Source organism: Rhinolophus hipposideros (assembly GCF_964194185.1).
Source record: "Rhinolophus hipposideros genome assembly, chromosome: 12".
Classification (NCBI taxonomy): Eukaryota; Metazoa; Chordata; class Mammalia; order Chiroptera; family Rhinolophidae; genus Rhinolophus; species Rhinolophus hipposideros.
This window is the reverse complement of record NC_138058.1, coordinates 949,524-966,910: the sequence shown is the minus strand read 5'-3', so window position 1 is coordinate 966,910 and position 17,387 is coordinate 949,524. Positions and strand designations below refer to the sequence as shown.

At 56.9% G+C, this 17,387-nt stretch overlaps 2 protein-coding genes across 2 annotated transcripts; one reads left to right on the top strand and one right to left on the bottom strand.

Moving 5' to 3' along the window:
• The first annotated feature begins 3,022 nt into the window (after positions 1 to 3,022).
• COX5B (cytochrome c oxidase subunit 5B) lies at positions 3,023 to 4,564 on the top strand. The gene is made up of 4 exons (XM_081068954.1): positions 3,023 to 3,184; positions 3,698 to 3,771; positions 3,933 to 4,032; positions 4,373 to 4,564. Exons 1-4 carry the CDS (start codon positions 3,082 to 3,084, stop codon positions 4,483 to 4,485), a joined length of 390 nt encoding a protein of 129 aa, XP_080925080.1. The 5' UTR covers positions 3,023 to 3,081; the 3' UTR covers positions 4,486 to 4,564.
• Positions 4,565 to 8,571: 4,007 nt separating this feature from the next.
• ACTR1B (actin related protein 1B) lies at positions 8,572 to 16,904 on the bottom strand. The gene is made up of 11 exons (XM_081068950.1): positions 16,628 to 16,904; positions 14,855 to 14,919; positions 13,608 to 13,683; positions 12,509 to 12,634; positions 12,098 to 12,222; positions 11,664 to 11,880; positions 11,464 to 11,556; positions 11,198 to 11,372; positions 10,069 to 10,130; positions 9,787 to 9,827; positions 8,572 to 9,594 (listed from the first exon to the last, which is right to left on the bottom strand). Exons 1-11 carry the CDS (start codon positions 16,673 to 16,675, stop codon positions 9,492 to 9,494), a joined length of 1,131 nt encoding a protein of 376 aa, XP_080925076.1. The 5' UTR covers positions 16,676 to 16,904; the 3' UTR covers positions 8,572 to 9,491.
• Between the last annotated feature and the right edge of the window lie 483 nt (positions 16,905 to 17,387).

The window sequence follows — 17,387 nt, the reverse complement described above, 5'->3', positions numbered from 1 at the left end:
TTTACTAACCCTTTCCGTGTGGTTCAGTGGGGCCCTGACTGACTTAGGAAGCACAGGTCCCACCGGCTTCCAGGCAGGGGCAGGTGGAAGGAGCGGGAGGGAGGAGGTGGGGAGGAAGAGGTGGATGTAGGGAAAGAGAGGAAGCTAGGATTTTCCAAGTGGAGCTCAGGTTCCTATCTGGAGTAATTAATGGGGCTCTGTGGGGTTGGGAAGGGAGGTCAGTGGGTGAGAGAAGGGTCCTTGGAGGGGAAGGGTGGCAAGTCACGTTTTCTCCTGTGCGAGATGACCTGTGCTGCCCCACTGGTTTGTCAGGCTGATTCTCTCTCTCTCTCTCTCTCTCTCTCTCTCTCTCACACACACACACACACACACACACACACACACACACACTTTAAATAACAATCCCGCTCTGAGCTCTCTGAGCCCCAGCTGCAGCAGACCTCATGCTGACAGCAGTTCCAGAAGACCTATTTGGATCTGTGGCATCTACACAAAACCGTCTGATTTGTTCTGACCTGGCTGTTCAGCAGGAAGGGTCCGAGAGCCCAGCAGCCGGCCGAGGTTCAGCACTTTGTCACACCTCCCTCAGGCCTACCTGAGGGGCCCTAACATCTGGGCTGCCCTGGCTGATGCCTGCAAACAGCAACTGTCTCCCCCACCCTTGCTGTAATTAAAAACCAGCCCAAGTGACTTTGTAAGTGGGCAGGGCCTCTGTGGTCTAGTCAGAGCTCATAGCTGCTTGTCCAGCAACAGAAATGATGCAGATTAAGTCCCTTTTTTGACCCCATTACTTCAAGCTTGTGTGAACTCTACCCAAATCAAGAATAACCTCCCTTCTTCCACTTTCTTGTGATTTAAGGTAGAGACCACATTTTGCTCACTCTTGGAACACTGACCAGCATTGGCCCATGGAAAGGAGTCAATATAATCTCCCTAACATTCAAAGAGTCTCTACAAATCAATTAAACTGTCTGAATTTCTCATGGGTCTGCTGAGAGGTTAGTGTTTCTTGGGACATTAAATAGGATTCTTTGTTCCAGGCTGTGGGGACAGAGCCAGGAGTGCAGTTTCCAGGCTCTCGGCCTCACATAGAAAGGTGCTGGCTCAGGTAGTAAATGGCCATCAACTATGATTGGATGGCCTTCAGCTGTGGCTAGTTGGCCGTCAGCTGTAACCAGTGAGCCACTGGCCACTAATATAACTGCTGTGGCTACGCTAGCGGCAAATGGGGGCTAGCAAGAAGGTGGTGGCTGAGCTAGCAAGAGCGGATTGCAGAGGCGGATGCCGCCAGCGAGAATATAGTGATATGACTCCCCTACCTATGGCTCCGTGGGTGTTCCCTTTTGGCCTCACCATGTCCTGCGTTCTTATGAGGGGAGCGGGAGCTGAGACCCCGCAGGCCGACCAGCACGACACAGGCCTCATTAGAGTCTTTAATATGCTACAATGTGCATCTCCAAGAACGTGGTCATCAAATGCAGAGGGTGTCCTGACCAAGTCCTTTTTACCTCTTGAGACTAGAATTCATGGAATGTACTTTGGGAAATAGTGATCTAGTCTAATCATAGTTTTACTGATGAGGAAGCTGGTGGCTGTTGGGGTTCCATCCCAGAACACTTGTCTTCCAGACCCAGGCCTTTTCCCCCTACTAGACATCTAACCACAGGTGCAAATTAATTATAATAGAGTCTTGGGGATCTTTCCTAGGATTTAAGGAAAAAAATATTTTCAGGTCCCTAGGATTTAAGGAAAATATGAGATTTTCAATCTCATATTGAGGGGTTACAGTGGTGGTAATGGAGTAGCAATGACAGCCATTCAAAGCAAAACCCACCTTTGAGGACATTTTTGGCCTCAGAACAAAGTCCATTTTTTTCTTGATGGAGCGGGCACGAAGGAACACCAGATGTGCTCCTGAGAAGGAATGCTCCACCAGGTGCTTCTGAAAACATCATGGCCTGCAGGAGACAGGTGGGAACTGCTAGCACTTCAACCGTCCCAGCTTGCCTCAAACTGACCGGTCCAAAGGCCCTACAAAGCACATTGTTTATTCTGTGCGAGCAGCACGTGCACTACAAGTTACTTGATCTTATTGTATTCGAGGTCTCCGGAGGTCTCCGAGGCTTACAAAGAGGCGTAGATCAGAACACCTTCCCGGGGAGGGCTTTCTCTCTGGCAGAAAAAACGCAGACATCGCAGGAAGCCAGGCTGTGACAAGGTACACAACAAGGGGACGAAGTCCTGGGAGCTGATGGAGGGCAGTGTTCGCAAAGCCCTTGAATGCTCAGCCTGCTAAGAAGCTTGCACACGTTGGCCTGTGAGTCACGTAAGCTCGGACGGAGTTTCCCGTTTTACCCCAAGAACTGCGAGCTCAGAATGCTCCGGGACTGCGTTTCCCATTGTCATCTCCCCTCCCCGTCCCCGCTCCCGAAGGTCTCGTTCGGTTAACACCCGCCCGGTGTAGCTATTCCCTCGCCCACCGGCCAGGGCCGGGCCCGGACTCGGCCCTTCCCTCCGGCGCCCGCAGCCCCGCAGCCCGGTACCGGCGCCCGGCCGCCGGCGGCGCTGCGGGGGCGTCCTGCCCGCGTCGCGGTCGCCCGGCCGGCAGCCCGCGGGCGGCGGCTCCCACAGCGCCGGGAGAAGCAGCGCCGCGCGAGAGCGAGCGCAGGGGCCTTCCGGAGCCCACCCCTGAGTGTGAACCATCTGGGACCCAGCAAGTCTTTCGACAGCGCAGGCTTAACGACTGCTCTGAGCAGCGTCCCCGTTTGGCGAGCACGACCACTAGGCCACACGCACGAAGGCCAGTGCGGCTGCCCCGCTGCACGGAGTCCCGCGGAGGGGAGGCAGCTGCCCCGAACGCCAGACTCCGTTAGGGAAGGGCGGAGCCAGCAGCCAGGACTCGGGCGGGCCCACAGCCACCGGCGTCGCCGGCGCGCGCACTCGTTCCGGGCCGGCACAGTCACGTGAGGGGGCGGCGCGGCGCCGAGCGGAAGCGGAAGGCTGACGCCGAGAAAGGAGCCCGCCCCGGAAGTCCCGCGCCTCGGGGTGTGCGCCGGAAGTGCTGCTGTCGTAGCGGGCGCGATGGCTTCAAGGTTACTTCGCGGAGCGGGAGCGCTGGCCGCGCAGGCCGTCAGGGCCCGCGGCCCCGGTGCGGTGGCCGCCGTGCGCTCCATGGCGTCTGGAGGTACTCGGCCCGCCGCGCCGCAGGGACCGGCGCCGTGGCCCCGGGGGCGGCCCCGCGCGGCGCGGCGGGGTGGGCGGCTCAGCTCCTCCGGGCCGCGGCGAGCGCCCCCCAGGCCCGAGCGCCTCGGGCTCCGCGGGCGCCTCCCTGTCGCTCGGCCCCGCGCAGCCGCCCGCCGGGTTGACCCCGCTCGGGAAGAACCCCAAACGATGGCCGAGTGACCTTGGGGGCGGGGGCGCGGCGCGGCGGGGGCTGAGCAGCCTCTCGGACCCGCGCGCGCCGAAGCCGGGTGGACCCCGCTGGGGCTGTTACTGGCCTAGACAAAACGTGGCCTCCGTGCTTGGACAAGGACGACAGCGCCCCTGTGCTGCCGGCTCCGGGAGCGCTGTCCGTGGGGGACCCCGCGTATCCGGAGCCTTCAGAGCGTGTGGGCCCACTTAGACCGTGCGCGAATGGACGCCTGGGCCTTTTCCGCCTCGGTCATCGTCACACGACGTAATGCACGTGTTCCTTTAGGTGGTGTCCCTACCGATGATGACCAGGCGACGGGGCTGGAGCGGGAGGTCATGATGGCCGCGCGCAAGGGACTGGTGAGGACAAAAGTCCTTTCTGTGTTCTCGGGGGCTCGTGGCCACGGGTGGGACCAGAGCAGTGTCCTGTCCGGGAGCACTCGGTCCAGAACACCTGGGAACAGTGTGGTTGCCCCGCAGGTGGGGGTCACCCAGCATAATGGCTGCATCTTGCTTTTCAGGACCCGTACAACATGCTAGCCCCGAAGGCAGCCTCCGGCACGAAGGAAGACCCTAATTTAGTCCCCTCCATCACCAACAAGCGAATAGTGGGCTGCATCTGTAAGTACCCGCCCACCGTGGTGTCAGCCATTTGTTCAGCATGCCTACTGTGCGCACAGGATGTCTGTCAGCTGCTTCACGTCTTGTGTGTGAATGTATGTGTGCAAACAGGGTACGTGTGTAAATATGTTGTCCTAAGGGTCCTGGCCCTCTCAAGCCTCCTTATGCCCAAGTAGGTCATCCTTACTCGATGTCCTGTGCCTCTTCATCTGAAAAAAGGGAGGAGAGCTTGAACTGATCTGCTGCGAGGTCAACCATAACCTTGTGTCTCAGGAAAAGAGATGCATATTGAAGGTCTCCTTCTAGGCTGGAGGGTCCTCAACCACCTGTTTCCTTTTAGGTGAAGAGGACAACAGTGCTGTCATCTGGTTCTGGCTGCACAAAGGCGAGACCCAGCGCTGCCCTAGCTGTGGAACCCATTACAAGCTGGTGCCCCACCAGCTGGCCCACTGAACCCCTGCACTCACTCACTCACAATGAGCTGTGAGGTTTCTTCTTTCCAATAAAGGCTAGCTATTGCTTTGGCTCTGTCTCCCAGAGTTGGCTGCTTTTCTTTCTTTCCTGTGTTTTTGAACAGATATGGGTCATTCTTATATCAGGAATAGCTATCTGTTGATATTAGCTTGCCATCCACTTGAGTACACTGAGACTGACGATCCCATAATGCCACGATTGGGACTACCTTGTACAGGGAAAGGCATGTGCTCTGGAGCGAGGCTGACTGGATTTGTCATGTTGGCTCCATCATCTAACTTTGTCACTAGGGACATGTTCTCCGAGGGTACGTTATATCTGCAAAAAAGATACATGCCTTGTGAGGTGTCAGAAGTCATAATAACATAGAAGGAGCCTGGAAGATGGTAGGTCCTCACAGTATTGTTATAAAGACAGGATGAACTGGTGAAGAGACTTTTGGGGGTTTTCAAGTCCTGAAGGACCCAAGTTCAAAGCACAGTTCATGAGAATACCATTAGCAGAATCCAGAACATGGGACAATTCCAGAAGCCAATGACCAGGGGTTGTCGGATATTTCACAAGGAGAACAAAGGGCAGGGAGAACCTATGGAACGGACTGCATGTGAGGGAGACAGCAAGCAAAAGCAATGTGTGGACCTTGTTTGGATCTTGATTTGTAAAGAAGAAAAATTTCAACCCTGGATATTTGATGTTTTAAGGATTTGTTACATTTTTAGGTGTGTTAATGGAATTCATTTTTTATGCTTTAGAGATACATACTGAGGTACTGATGGGTAAAATATGCCTGGGATTAGCTTTAAAACTGAGAGGAAGACACAGAGTGCTTTGGGGTGTACGTCATCCCTCGTAGCCAGGTATGTGAGGGGTTCACTGTTCTTTCTGCTCTTGTATATGTTTGGGCTTTATCACAATAAAACAGCGCCAAAGAAAGAGTTGGGGAGGAAACTAGCCAACAGCCCAATTTAGCCAGTTTATATTTTTGACAACATACGTTCAATATTGAACGTATACATTTGGACAGTTACGTTCTGAAAAACTGCTGACCTGTAAAATAGAAACAGTACCTTTCCATTTTGTGTTGGGATTAGCCACAGAGGTGCTTTAGTTACCGTCTCCACAAGACTGATTAAACTAGATCTTTTACTTGAATTGATGGTAGAGTCCAAGAGAAAAGACCCTTTGCCCAAGGTTTTCAATGTCTCCTCTTAAAGGTACAGTGAAAATTGCTTCCGTTCCTTGCTGTCAGTCATTCTTGTCTCCAGGAAATGCCCAGGCATTTACCTGCCATTCAAGGCCTTTCCCTCTGGGGAGGGGAACACCTAGGGAACAATGAAATCTATGCCTGCCACTCCTACCTTAAATGACTCCCTGTACCATTGATCTGATGTCTCCTCCCTCATCTCTAAGCCCACTTTGCTGCTTTTCCTTGTCTTTTAGAAAATTGAACCAATTCTTCCCTAAAAAAAAGAAAAATCTCCAGTACTTGTCCAAACTGGTGGACAGAGTAACAGCTCCCTCAAGATACATGTGTCCTAATGTCTGGAAACTGAATATGTTAAGTTCCATAGTAAAAGGTTATTATGGCGTCAGATGGAATGAAGGTTGCTAATCACCCAACTTACAAAGATTCTTCTGGTTCCCTGGGTGGCCCAATAATCACGAAAGTGGCAGAAGTCGGGGGAATGTGACTGGAAGAATGGTCATCAATGCAGTGTTGCTGGTCTGAAGATGGAAGAAGGGGGCCACAGGCCAATAAATGCAGGTAGCCTTTAGAAGCTGGCAAAGGAGAGAAAATAATTGTTCCGTAGTCTCCAGAAATGCTGCCCTGTGGCCACCTTGATTTCAGGCCAGTAAAACCCATGTCAGACATCTGTACAACTGTATTTGTGTTGTTTTAAGCCACTAGGTGTGTGGTCATTTTTTTATGGCAGCAGATTAGCATTTACTGGAATGTTAAGGAAGAACTGTCCCTTCTCCCCATGTATACATCTATTATGTCAGAGTAGAATCACGACCATTTTCTTCAGTGGCTTATCATCCATTACAGTTTGACCACTGGGTCCTCCCAGAGTTGTTGGCTCCTGTGTCCTTCAGACAAGCCCACTTCCTGTTTTGAGCACGTCCTTTATGCACCACAAGATACTCCAGGCGTGTTTTATACTCCCTCTGCCTCAGATGGGAATTTCTCCAAGGAGCTCGGGTTCCTTTTTATCAAAGAATGGTATTTAGAAACCAAGATCTGAACACTATATGCTCATTGCCATGGGGTTTCACTGCCTCGAGGCCCTCCCAGCAGACTGGGCTAGGAAAAACACAAATTTCTAACCCTAGCACTTAGACAGATGCGTATTAATTTCAGTGTCTACCTGAATGTCTATTAACCATTGAGTCCCTAACTCCAATCCCAACCCACCCCCACAGGTTCATTCTAGCCTTACCGCCTTCTCATCTGTAGCTTTGCTCCAGCAGTGAGAAACTTGGCAGGGCCAGACTGTAACCACACCATCCCTGCCGGAAGGAGTAAAGAGAATGCTGCATCGTGCTTGGCTTGAAGGACGGGATCTCGACATATGGGAACATCATTCCCAGCAGGGAGAATAGTGAGTAGAGCTGGCAGGCAATGCAGGGCATGCTGATGCAGAACGCTAAAACAGGGAAGGGATAGACCCCGAAGGGCGGGCACCAAATGCAACATGTAGTTCATGAAGGGGAATTCACCAGGCAGGGGAGAACCACTTGCCATTTGGGATTAGGAAATGGCAGAACCAAGGCTGCCTGGGTGGTAGTTCCAACAATAAACGGATTTGGTGGGAAAGGGAATGGAGCTGTGCTCTGGAGACAGGGTGGTAGTGGCCATCATGGAAAAGGAATGATGGGTAGGAGAGGTGGTACAGGAGAACCAACAGAACTTGGCAACTGGCAGAACGTGGGGGAGCTAAGGAAGAAAGGAGTCCACAAGGATTCAACTTGTGTGGGTGGGAAAGAGTGGCATGAACAGAACCCCAAACAAAGGATTCTCTGTAAACTGTTTCCACCTTGAGGGTGGGAACGGGCTTAACTGCGCTCTGACCACTGCCTCACAAAGTGCCCTATAAAGGCAACCTGACTCAGTCATCTCTCCCCTCCTACCTGATCTCAGTTCTGGGCCCTCCCTCAGCCCCAACTCCGACTACTTTCAACACACAGCTGCAGTAACCATCCTTCCATGGCTGGCCACCCATCACCTAAAACAAAGCTAGAACTCTCAAGACCCTCCACACGCTGGCCCCAAACTACCTTTTGGGTGTATCCTGCCTTCTAGCCAGGGACCTCTTTCCCTTCCCTGCTGACTTGGCATCACTGGGGTCCGTGCCCTTCTGTTCAGCCCCATTGGCTCCAGGCATCTCCTCGAGTTCCTACCTCCACCCGGAACACCCTTCTCCACCCACCTGACACCTCCCTGACCTGTGCAAGTCTGCCTGCCCACCTGCTGGGTTAGGTGCCCCTCCCTGGCCCCCACAACTCCATACTGAATCGGTCTGTTTCTCTGGCCTGTATGTTTTGAGGGTAAAGATACGTCTTGTTTACCATTGGCCGTAACATGTGGCACTCTCCGGGACACACTAGGTGTTCAAATACTTGGTGAAGGAAGGAAAGGGCGGGCACTCTCCGTACTGTCACTTCTCAGAGCCCCCTGTCCTCAGCTCACCAACACAGCCTTTGCCATGTCCCTGTTACTCTCCTTCCCGACCTGTCTGACGCTGAGCCTGGGTCTGTCAGCCTCAGCCACGTCTGAGTGGACGTGGGGGCACCACGCCCCAGCCCTGCCCGCCCGGAGGCCCTGTCTGGGAACAAGGTCGAGGACAGCAGCCTGTTCTCTGCCTCTGCTGGCAGAGGGCAGCAGGCTGCGAATTCGGCCACCAGGTTAACAGCCCAGCCCCCTGCGACCCCCTGTGCCATGCTGCCCGCCAACCACTGAAACCCTCAGGCTTCTGGAGGAGAGGCCATGCTGCAATTTCACTGGTCCTTTCAAAGTCCCCAGGGATGGGTGCGTAAACAACAGCGCAAGAAACAGCCACACACTGGGCCTTGTCCATAATTATTACTATAATGATTTACAAAAAAGTTTTCTTCAGGCAACTGTGTTAAATTATTGTACAGATCTGGGAGGGGGAGGGGGGCCCTGGCCCAGGGTGCTGAAGATCGCCTTTGTGGGAGAGCTGGGAGAGGAGATGTGGCCCCCTCACCCCTCGGGTCTGACTCCTGATCCAGTCGCTTGCCCTCAACCCTTCCCTGTCCAGGGTGCTGGGGCAAAGGAGAGGGGGCAGAAGTCAGCAAGTGCTTTGAGAGGGGAGAGTGACAGGCTGGCTGCCCAGACCCCGGGCATCGCCCGCCCAGCTCCAGAGGGTCCAACCCTGGGCCAGAACCCCAGCACTAAGCCTACACCAAGATGTCCACTCAGGGAGATGGGGCACGGAGTGTGGAAGGTCAGGGACGCCTAGGAATGGCTGGCCTTCTGTGCTACCCTTTCAGGTCATAAGAGGAGGTGGCACAAAAAGCAATGGTGCACTAGCGGGGAGCTGCTGGGCACCCCCTCCTCCACCCACTCCCAAGGCTGTTTACACAGGCAGCTAGGCATGCTGGCTCTGGGAGGGACCCTATTGGGGGAAATGGAGGCATCTGGGTGTCTGGCCTTGGAGCTCGGGGAAGCATCCCTCAGGGTCAGAGCCAGGAACCAAGGATCTAACTGGCCCTGCCAACGGGGACACCCAGAACCACCCTAGGCTGGGCTCCCCAATTCCTATATTCTAGCTCGACTCCCACGCATGCAGCTAAATGTTACCGTGTGTGCACGCGTGTGTGTGTACGTGTGTGTGCACTGCCTACTTGGGGCTTGGCATGCAAGGGACCTGAGGCCTGGAATATGAGCCCAGATCAGAGAGAGCCAAGGGCTGTGGCTCCCTGTCCTCCCATTCTCTCAACACGCCGCCCCTCGTTGGGCACTAGAAGGTTTTACGATGAATAGCACGGCAGCCATCCTCTTCATACTCCTTCTTGGAGACCCACATCTTCTTAAATGTGTCCAGTGAGGCCAGGATGGAGCCACTGAGGACAGAAGGGTGGTGTTCTTGTGGACCCGAGGGCTGAGCGGGCCTCCCTCCCTGGGCACTCAGAGCTCCCTTCCCCTCACCTGGGAGGAAAATCCACCCACCTCCATGTGGCCTGGGCCAACCCTGGGACAAATGTCCAGGGCAAAATGTTCTCCTCCCAGAGCCCACCCCGTGAGCCCTGCCTCACCCAATCCACGTGGAGTACAGCCGTTCCTGAGGGGCCGAGATCTAGAGGGAGCAAGTGGCAATATCACTGCCTGTCCCCACACAGCAGCCCCTGTCCCAGCCTCGGGGGTGGCTCTTGCAGGGCCTGAGGCCAGACAGCAAGTGCACCAGCCCGGAGCTGGTGGGTAGGGAGGAGTGGCTGGGCTGGATGTGACAGGGCCTCTGGAGGCGGCAGGTGCTCTGTCTTCCCCTGGTCAAGGCTGCCCAGCACCCAATGCCCCACAGGGACTCCCTGCAACCTCACCTTGATTTTGACATCCTTTGGGGCAAGCTTCTTCACTTCACTTAGTAACCGGTCACCAAAGCCTGTGAACACAAGGCTGATTGAGCCCGAGGTGCACTTCCAACCCCGTTACCTCTAGCTCCCCATATCCAACCTGGTGCCCCCAGCTGCTGCCCTCTGTTCAGTAGTTCTTTCCAGAACTAAGGGCAGGGGTGAGCCACCCCAAGGGCAGAAAAACCCAGCACCACACCTGCAGGGGAATCCAGCTTCCAAAAAAGGTAACATGAGATGGAACCCCAAGTCACATGCTGCTGCTGGCCCCCACGCTCTTCCTTACCCACCACTCCAGCAGCCAAAACCCGCTGGAAGCAAAGTCAAGGGCAATGACAAACCAGGAGGAAACGTCTACCATTCTGCCCATCAGAGGGGCAAAGATCACCGCAGCATCGGGGTCTGCTGAGGCGTCTCGGGTGGGGCCCTCTCAGGAGGGGAACGTGGGCGGCATCCACCAAATCACAAAGGCACACCCTCTGTGTCAGCCGCTTTACCCCAGGGTTTGCCCTCAGGTGTATTCTCACCACGTAAGTGGCAGTGCAGGATGGTAGCCATTGAGCCTCTGTGATTAGAAAGCGACTGCAGCTCTCTGAAAGGCCATCAGCAGGACAGCGGCTAAATGGCTTGTCCACTCGGTGAAATACTGCACGGCCGTATAAAAGACTTTGCACGGGTGGAAAAGACCTTTCAGATTGGCGCTAAGTTGGCCCATGCCCCGTCGGGATCGTAGAGAACACTACCGTGTATGTATGTGTGTATATGTGTGTGTGTGTGTGTGTGTGTGTGTGAGTGTTTGTGGTGCACACATTTGCTCAGCTGTGCAGGGAGGTGGCTGACAGCCACCTGAGAAATCAGCAACTCCTGTGTGGCCAGGACAATGGGGAAGGGAGACTTCATCTATCATATTTTATGTCCCATATAAACTTACCACATATTATATTTACAAAGTGAATAAATTTAATTTTAAATCTTACTCTTTAAAAAATGCTCACTGAGTACCAGAACGCCTATAGAAAATGGGCCACGGCCCAGGCTGCAGGTGAGGGTCCAGCTGGCCTTGGCCTCTGGCCCTGCCACCACCTGCCGGCAGGGGTACCTTTGAACAGCGTGGAGCCCCCTGACAGCACGATGTTCGCAAACAGTGTCCGGCGGAGGTCCAGGTCGGACTTGTGAATGGCGAAGGCCAGCACCTCATGGAGCCCCTCACTCTCGTCCCCCACCAGGTCTGGCTGGAACAGCAGCTCGGGGGCCCGGAATCGCGCTGGCCCAACCTTCGGAACATGAGATGGAAGCTGACAGGCCACCTGCTCCCCCAGGTCCCAGCAGCTCTGCTGTCACCCAGGGCCAGGCCTGGCGACTTACGTCGAGTGTGCTGCCGTCTGGCAAGGTGTACTGCACCTTCTCTGTCTCCAGGGCCTCGTCCTTCTGGGGGTTGATGGACAGGTAGCAAGCTCGCTGTGGGGGCAGGGACACGCCCTCAGAAGGCTGGGACCTGGACACTCACCAAGGCTCGACCTCACACCCCCTCCTGGATATGTCCATGCCCTCCTGCCCTTCATCACCTCTTTGATGGTTCGGACAACCTCAAACTCAGCAGAGGTGTGGAAGTCGACGCCTTCCTTGCGCAGCAGCAGCCGGAGATAGCGGGACACGTCACGGCCAGCTATGTCCACCCGCATGATAGAATGCGGCATGGCAAAGCCCTCGTAGATGGGGACAGCATGGGTGACCCCGTCCCCCGAGTCTAAAACCACTCCTGTTGTGCGTCCTGTTGCGTACCTGTCAGCAGGTCAGCACCCCTTCACATCCGCCAGTAAGGCACAGCGACCCCCCCGCCCCCGCCCCCGGAGGGACCCGGGACAACTGCATGATCTGGTCTGAAAAAGGGACACAAGGAACTCACTAAAGGAACAGTCATGGGGGCTGTCTGCAGAGAAGGCAGACACTTGGGGGCCCCTGGGGAGGGTGGCGGGAGGACGGGGCCGGGAGCACTCACAGGCTGAGCACGGCCTGCATGGAGATGAACAGGGCCGGCACGTTGAAGGTCTCAAAGAACACCTCTGCCGCCTTCTCGCGGTTCTTGCTCGGGTTGAGCGGGGCTTCCGTCAGAAGGACAGGATGCTGCAAGAGACGGCAGCTGTGGGCATGTGCAGGCAGCCTGGGCCCCGCAGGGGGCTGGCAGGAGCCACCCAGAGGCCAGCACCGTGGCGGCAGCCCGCTGTCCTTCCTTCACCAGGGCACTAGCCTGTTATCTGCCGGCACTTATTCCTGCAAAGAACCAGCTCTCTGGAAGGTTCTGCTTGGCCGCCCCTGACCACTGTGCCCAGACACACACAGTGAAGAGGTGGCTGGGCCTCACAGTACAGGAAATGTGGGAGCCCGCCCGGAGGGACTCGGGCTGCCGCACCTCTTCGGAGAAGGTCTGCAGCTGGTCCTTGGAGTAGACATACTGCCAGATGCGCTCCATGTCGTTCCAGTCCCGTACCACGCCGTGCTCCATGGGGTAGCGCAGGGCCAGCAGCCCGCGGTGCTCCTGCCCAGACAGGGATGGCACAGTGGGTAGGCTGCTGTGGCTCCAGGCCCTCCCCCAACCCCTGCTTCTGCCTTTTAGGAAGCTGCCCTCCACCTGCCCGGAGTAAACCCACCGCTGCGTACTAAGTGTCCCCACGCTGGTCCTGAACTCACTGCAGGCTCAACTGTCTGCCAGCGTCTCAGGCTCCTGGAGCCCAGCCAGGAGCAGGCCAGGGAGCAGGAGGACTGCGATGTGCTCCCTCCCCTCCCACACTGGTCTATGCTCACTGCTGGCAGGTTCTCGCCTCCACACCCCACACACGGCCCAGCTGCCACCTCACCACTCACCGTTACCGCTCCTGTCACAGTAGGCGCCTCCCTGTGGCCGAGCACGGACAGTCCCTTCCTGTGCTCACCTGTCACCCCCTCCTCCCAGTTCCCGTCTCTTGCACAGACCTGCCTTCGATGTCCCCCACAGCATGCCACTGGGCTTCTTTGGAGCCATGTCCAGCAAGCCTCCATCTGCACCCCCAGCTCAAGCCCCCAACGCTGTGTTCCCCAGGCACCTAAACGGCACTTGCTTGTCATTCTCCCACCCCACATTTGCTCCTTTTGGGGCTTCCTCCAGCCGTGCAGCCCCTGGCAAATCACCACAGTGGGGCGCAAGAGGTGGCCCCACACCTCTCGTTGGGATTGGTTACCAAGTCTGGCTGATTCAGACCCTTAGGTCACTTTTTAATGTTCTTTCCTCTGCAGCTTCCACAAGACAGGCATGAAGTGGTCTAACTTCATGGTGTCCCCCAACACCCGAACGACTGCCCCATCACAGGGCAGAGTTCTTCAGAGCTGGAGCCTAGGCAGCCCAGGAGGGCACCTGGTACATGGTCCAGAAAACAGAGTCCTGGGGGCCTCCACAGGATAGATCGGAGCCCACAGACGCTCCTGGGACCGGGAAGACCCCAAACCCAGGCAAAGGCAGGCTCCATAGGTGTTACCTCTGCTTTTGGTCCAATGAACAGGTCCCCCTCCAGGGCTCCGGCCATCACCCGCATGTGCTTAGGGCGCCCAACGCTGTGAGGACATGTCAAGTCAGTGAGGTGGGCGGGGGGCACGGCTGAGTCCAGCCCCAGAAAACCGAAGGCCAACTCCAGCGGTCAAAGGAGTACTGTACCCCAAAGTCAGGATGTGGCCATGGGGCAAAGGTCAAAACCCAGGCCTATGGGACAGGAGACCACAGAGTGGGCCTTGGCAGTACAGAAGGCCCAGGCATCCCCTCCCCTCCCCACCCTCCCTCCCAGAGAGCGCTGTGGCCGAGGGTCGGCTGCAGCCAGTTCACTCAGCCCATGCTCTTGACTTCAGGAGGGCCGGCTGCCTTCACTGTCTGCGGCCTGAGGAAGATAGCCCCAGGAAGCTGGGTGGCAGCCCCCATGTGCACCCCTCTCTCACTCGGTAGATCTGGTCCCTTCCCACTGCCAGGGCTTCCAGAATGGAGATTCCACAATTTGACCCAAGTTCCCTGCACATCAACCGGAACCTTAATTACACCCAGTGGGGTTCAGAAAGGAAAGCTGGAGCCTGATTGCGTGCTTCATGCTGGCTTGTCCCCAGACCATAGCCAGCCACTTTGGGGGCCTCAGGACCCCCGCCGGGCTTAGGCCAACCACTCTAAAAGCCTCTCGGATTTGCGAGGTGACGCTGCCAGGGAAAATTTCCTGATGGGCTGGAGTAGCCAAAGGCGCACCCCAGGCTTTCTCTGGGTTTCACCTCCTCTGACCCCTGCCACCACCAGCATCATTCTGGGAAAGACCCCCTTGACTGAAACAAAATCTTTTCTAGAGTCTGAAAAAAAGTAACTTCCAAAGAAAAGCTCTCCCAGGAGGAAGGGATGGCTGTGCACTAACTCCCCACTCTTCCTCCTGAGATCAGGTCTTTCTCATGGAAATTGTCTGCCTTTTATCCTTACTGCTGCTACCACACCCTGTCCCCAGGCTGAGGCTGGCGGCTCCTCCTCCACTGCTCAGGGAGAGACCCGAGACCCAGGTCAGACTCCAAAGAGGAGGGGGCAGCCAGAGCACCTGTCTGCTCCTCCAGAGCCCTCAGCAGCATGAACTTCATACATCTGGTGCCTTCCTTCCCTACAGGTGGAGGGTAAGGCTGGCCTCAAAGAGAGCTATGACACAGGACCACTGTTCTCCCGGGAAGCAAACAAAAGGGTGAGGGCTGCTACCTGGGCGACACTTACTAGTTTGGGAAACAGTATTTGGGAATCTGGTCTCCTGCAAAGCCAGCTTTGATCACCCCCGAACCCTGCAAGAAAAAACAATGTTTAGCTGCTGGCATGGAGGGTGCGGGCTACGGGACCATGGTGGCTGGGGAGGAAGCCGAGATCACGCCAAGAGGGCACGTTCATTCACCAGTACACCAGTGGCTCAAAACAGCGTCTGGGGGGCGATTTTGCATCCCTTCCCCCAAATTCAACAGTGTCTTGTTGCTACTGGCACCCAGTGGTAGAGGCCAGGGACACTGGACACTAGACACCCTACAATGCACAGGCCAGCCCCTCACAAGTGAGAACGAGCGAGCCCAGAATGCCAGAGCAAGGCCCACGGAGCACCCCCTGCACACTCCAGGGGCACTTCCGGGCAGGAGAGATCCATGGGACAGCTACTCCCAAAGCCAGCTAGAAGCAGTCCCTAAGCGCAGGTTTTTTCAGCAGCTCCTGTCCCCTGACCCCCCAGCAGATGGGACCGCATACAGGGCCCACTGGGAAGACCACTGGGTGCCTGGGGACACTGGCACCTCTTCGACAGCTTTCTGAAAGACTGCAAGCCAAGGACAACTTGTCCTGCCACTGCCCTCGCCTGGAAGCTGGACTTCGGGTCTCACAGAGACCATGCACCCTCCCATCCAATGAAGGAATCAGCATCTCACCCCCTCTTCCCAGATTGGCATCATGACACTTCCTTTCTGCAGTGCACGAACAACCATCCCCAAATTACAGAGTAGCTGCAGGCCAGGGAGGCCAGCAGGTAGCTCTCTGAAGGCATAAACTTGTTGATTAGCCTAGTAATGATTTGCCCAACAAGAAGGGAGGGGCCTGGTCTCTCCGGCCGCCTGCTGGAGAGCATCCCCTAAGCTTGTTTTAGCATTCTTAGTAAACATCGCCTGGTGTGACTCAAGGAGCCCACAGGGGTACTTCACAAAAGACAGCTGTTCAGGGATGACACGGGGATCATGTGGGAGGGAGACAGATCCCCGAAAGAGTAGGCAGTCGTTATCAAAAACTGCGAGGCTCGCACACCAGGCAGACGGCCAGCGAGGGGCAATGCCATAGACGCCTGCCCTTCATTTGCTTGCCCAGGACCAGAAATTTCTGAGGCCAGAAATCCTCAGAGGGCAGCTGACAGCATGCCGAGTCCCAGGGCTGTCGGACAGACGCAGGAAGCCAGGCATCTTTCTGTGCGGCTTCCCAACAATTATCCCCAACTGCTCCTGGGCCCGGCGGCTGTGGCACTTCTGCTCCACACAGGGAGCACTTCAGCAGGGGCCGTCCTGGTGCTGGTGGATTTGTGGCCGGGCGAGCTGCACTTGCGTTTCCCCGAAGTCGTAGGGGAAGAGCCCAGGCAGGGCTGTGCACCCCGGAGGCCCTGCGGCCCCTGGGAAGCGCTGTTACCGGTCACCAGGCCAACCCTCCCCAAAAGGCGAGGCCAGCAGTGCGCAAAAGGGCGCGTGCCCACCCTCCTCTAGCAAGAGGGGCAGCCAGAGGCACAGCCGGAGAAGGGTAACAGGGCTGCACGCGGCAGCCGCCGCGGTCACTCCCGCGGTCACTGCCGCGCTGCCGAGACCGTCACCCTGGGGCCGGCTGGGGCACGGCCCGGGCTCCGGGGCCAGGCGGGCGCGCGGGCCCCGGGCGGGCGCGGCGTGCGGAGGACCCGCTCAGGCAGGCGGGCTCCTCCCGGCGCCGCCGATGCGACCCGCGCGGGGCGCCCGCCCTCCCCCAGCGGCCGGGCCTCACGTTGTCGATGACCACGGGCTGGTTGGCGATGACGTCGTAGGACTCCATGGCCGGGCCGGGCCGGGCCGGCCCTGCCCAGCAGGCGGGCGGCAGGAGAAAGCGGCGGACGCGCAGGCGGGCGGACCGGACCGCAGCGGCTCCAGACGCGGGGCCGCGCCCCTCCCGCCCGGAGCGCGCAGCCTACGCGAGCCCGGGGCTCCCTCGAGGGCGCGCCCCGCGGCCAATCACCGTTCCCACCCGGGCGGACGACGGCGCGCGCCCTCGGCCCCCTGCCGGCAAAGGGGCGGGGCAGAGGGAGCCCGCCAGCCAATTGCGGCCGCGGGGAAGAGCCGCCCTGGAGCTTCCAAGATAGGCTGCACGGTGTGAGGGATGACGTCATGGCCCCGCTCTTAAAGGGGACGCGGGAGACGTCAGGCTCGCGGGCGGGAGGTCCCCTGTCCAGGAAGACGTCTTCCGGGTTCCCAGCGCCTCCGACTACACCTTCGTGGGCGCGCAGTCCCCAAGGAGGTCGGCGCTGGATATTATCACTCAAACCATTTCTTTACTGAGCTCCGAGGAGGACCCTCTCCCTTGTAACAATTGCAATTCCGTGGTAACTTGGTAGCTGGCGTTTAGCCAGCGCCCGCTGTGGTGCTTGCGGAGCACTTGGACGCACTTTACGTGGATTACATTATTCAATCCAGGCAATAAGTCTACCAGGAAGTTGTATTATTATTCCCATTTTACAGCTGTGGGCACTGAGGAGCCTCACATTTGTGTA

Bases quoted from the DNA above. Each gene is read 5' to 3' on its own strand.
- COX5B (XM_081068954.1), top strand. From the start codon at position 3,082: ATGGCTTCAAGGTTACTTCGCGGAGCGGGAGCGCTGGCCGCGCAGGCC. The intron at 3,185-3,697 runs GTACTCGGCCCG...GTGTTCCTTTAG, and splicing joins GCGCTCCATGGCGTCTGGAG to GTGGTGTCCCTACCGATGAT. The intron at 3,772-3,932 runs GTGAGGACAAAA...CTTGCTTTTCAG, and splicing joins TGGCCGCGCGCAAGGGACTG to GACCCGTACAACATGCTAGC.
- ACTR1B (XM_081068950.1), bottom strand. From the start codon at position 16,675: ATGGAGTCCTACGACGTCATCGCCAACCAGCCCGTGGTCATCGACAAC. The intron at 12,635-13,607 runs GTAACACCTATG...CTGTCTGGGCAG, and splicing joins TCATTGGACCAAAAGCAGAG to GAGCACCGCGGGCTGCTGGC. The intron at 10,131-11,197 runs GTACCCCTGCCG...TTGTGTTCACAG, and splicing joins GGGCTCCACGCTGTTCAAAG to GCTTTGGTGACCGGTTACTA.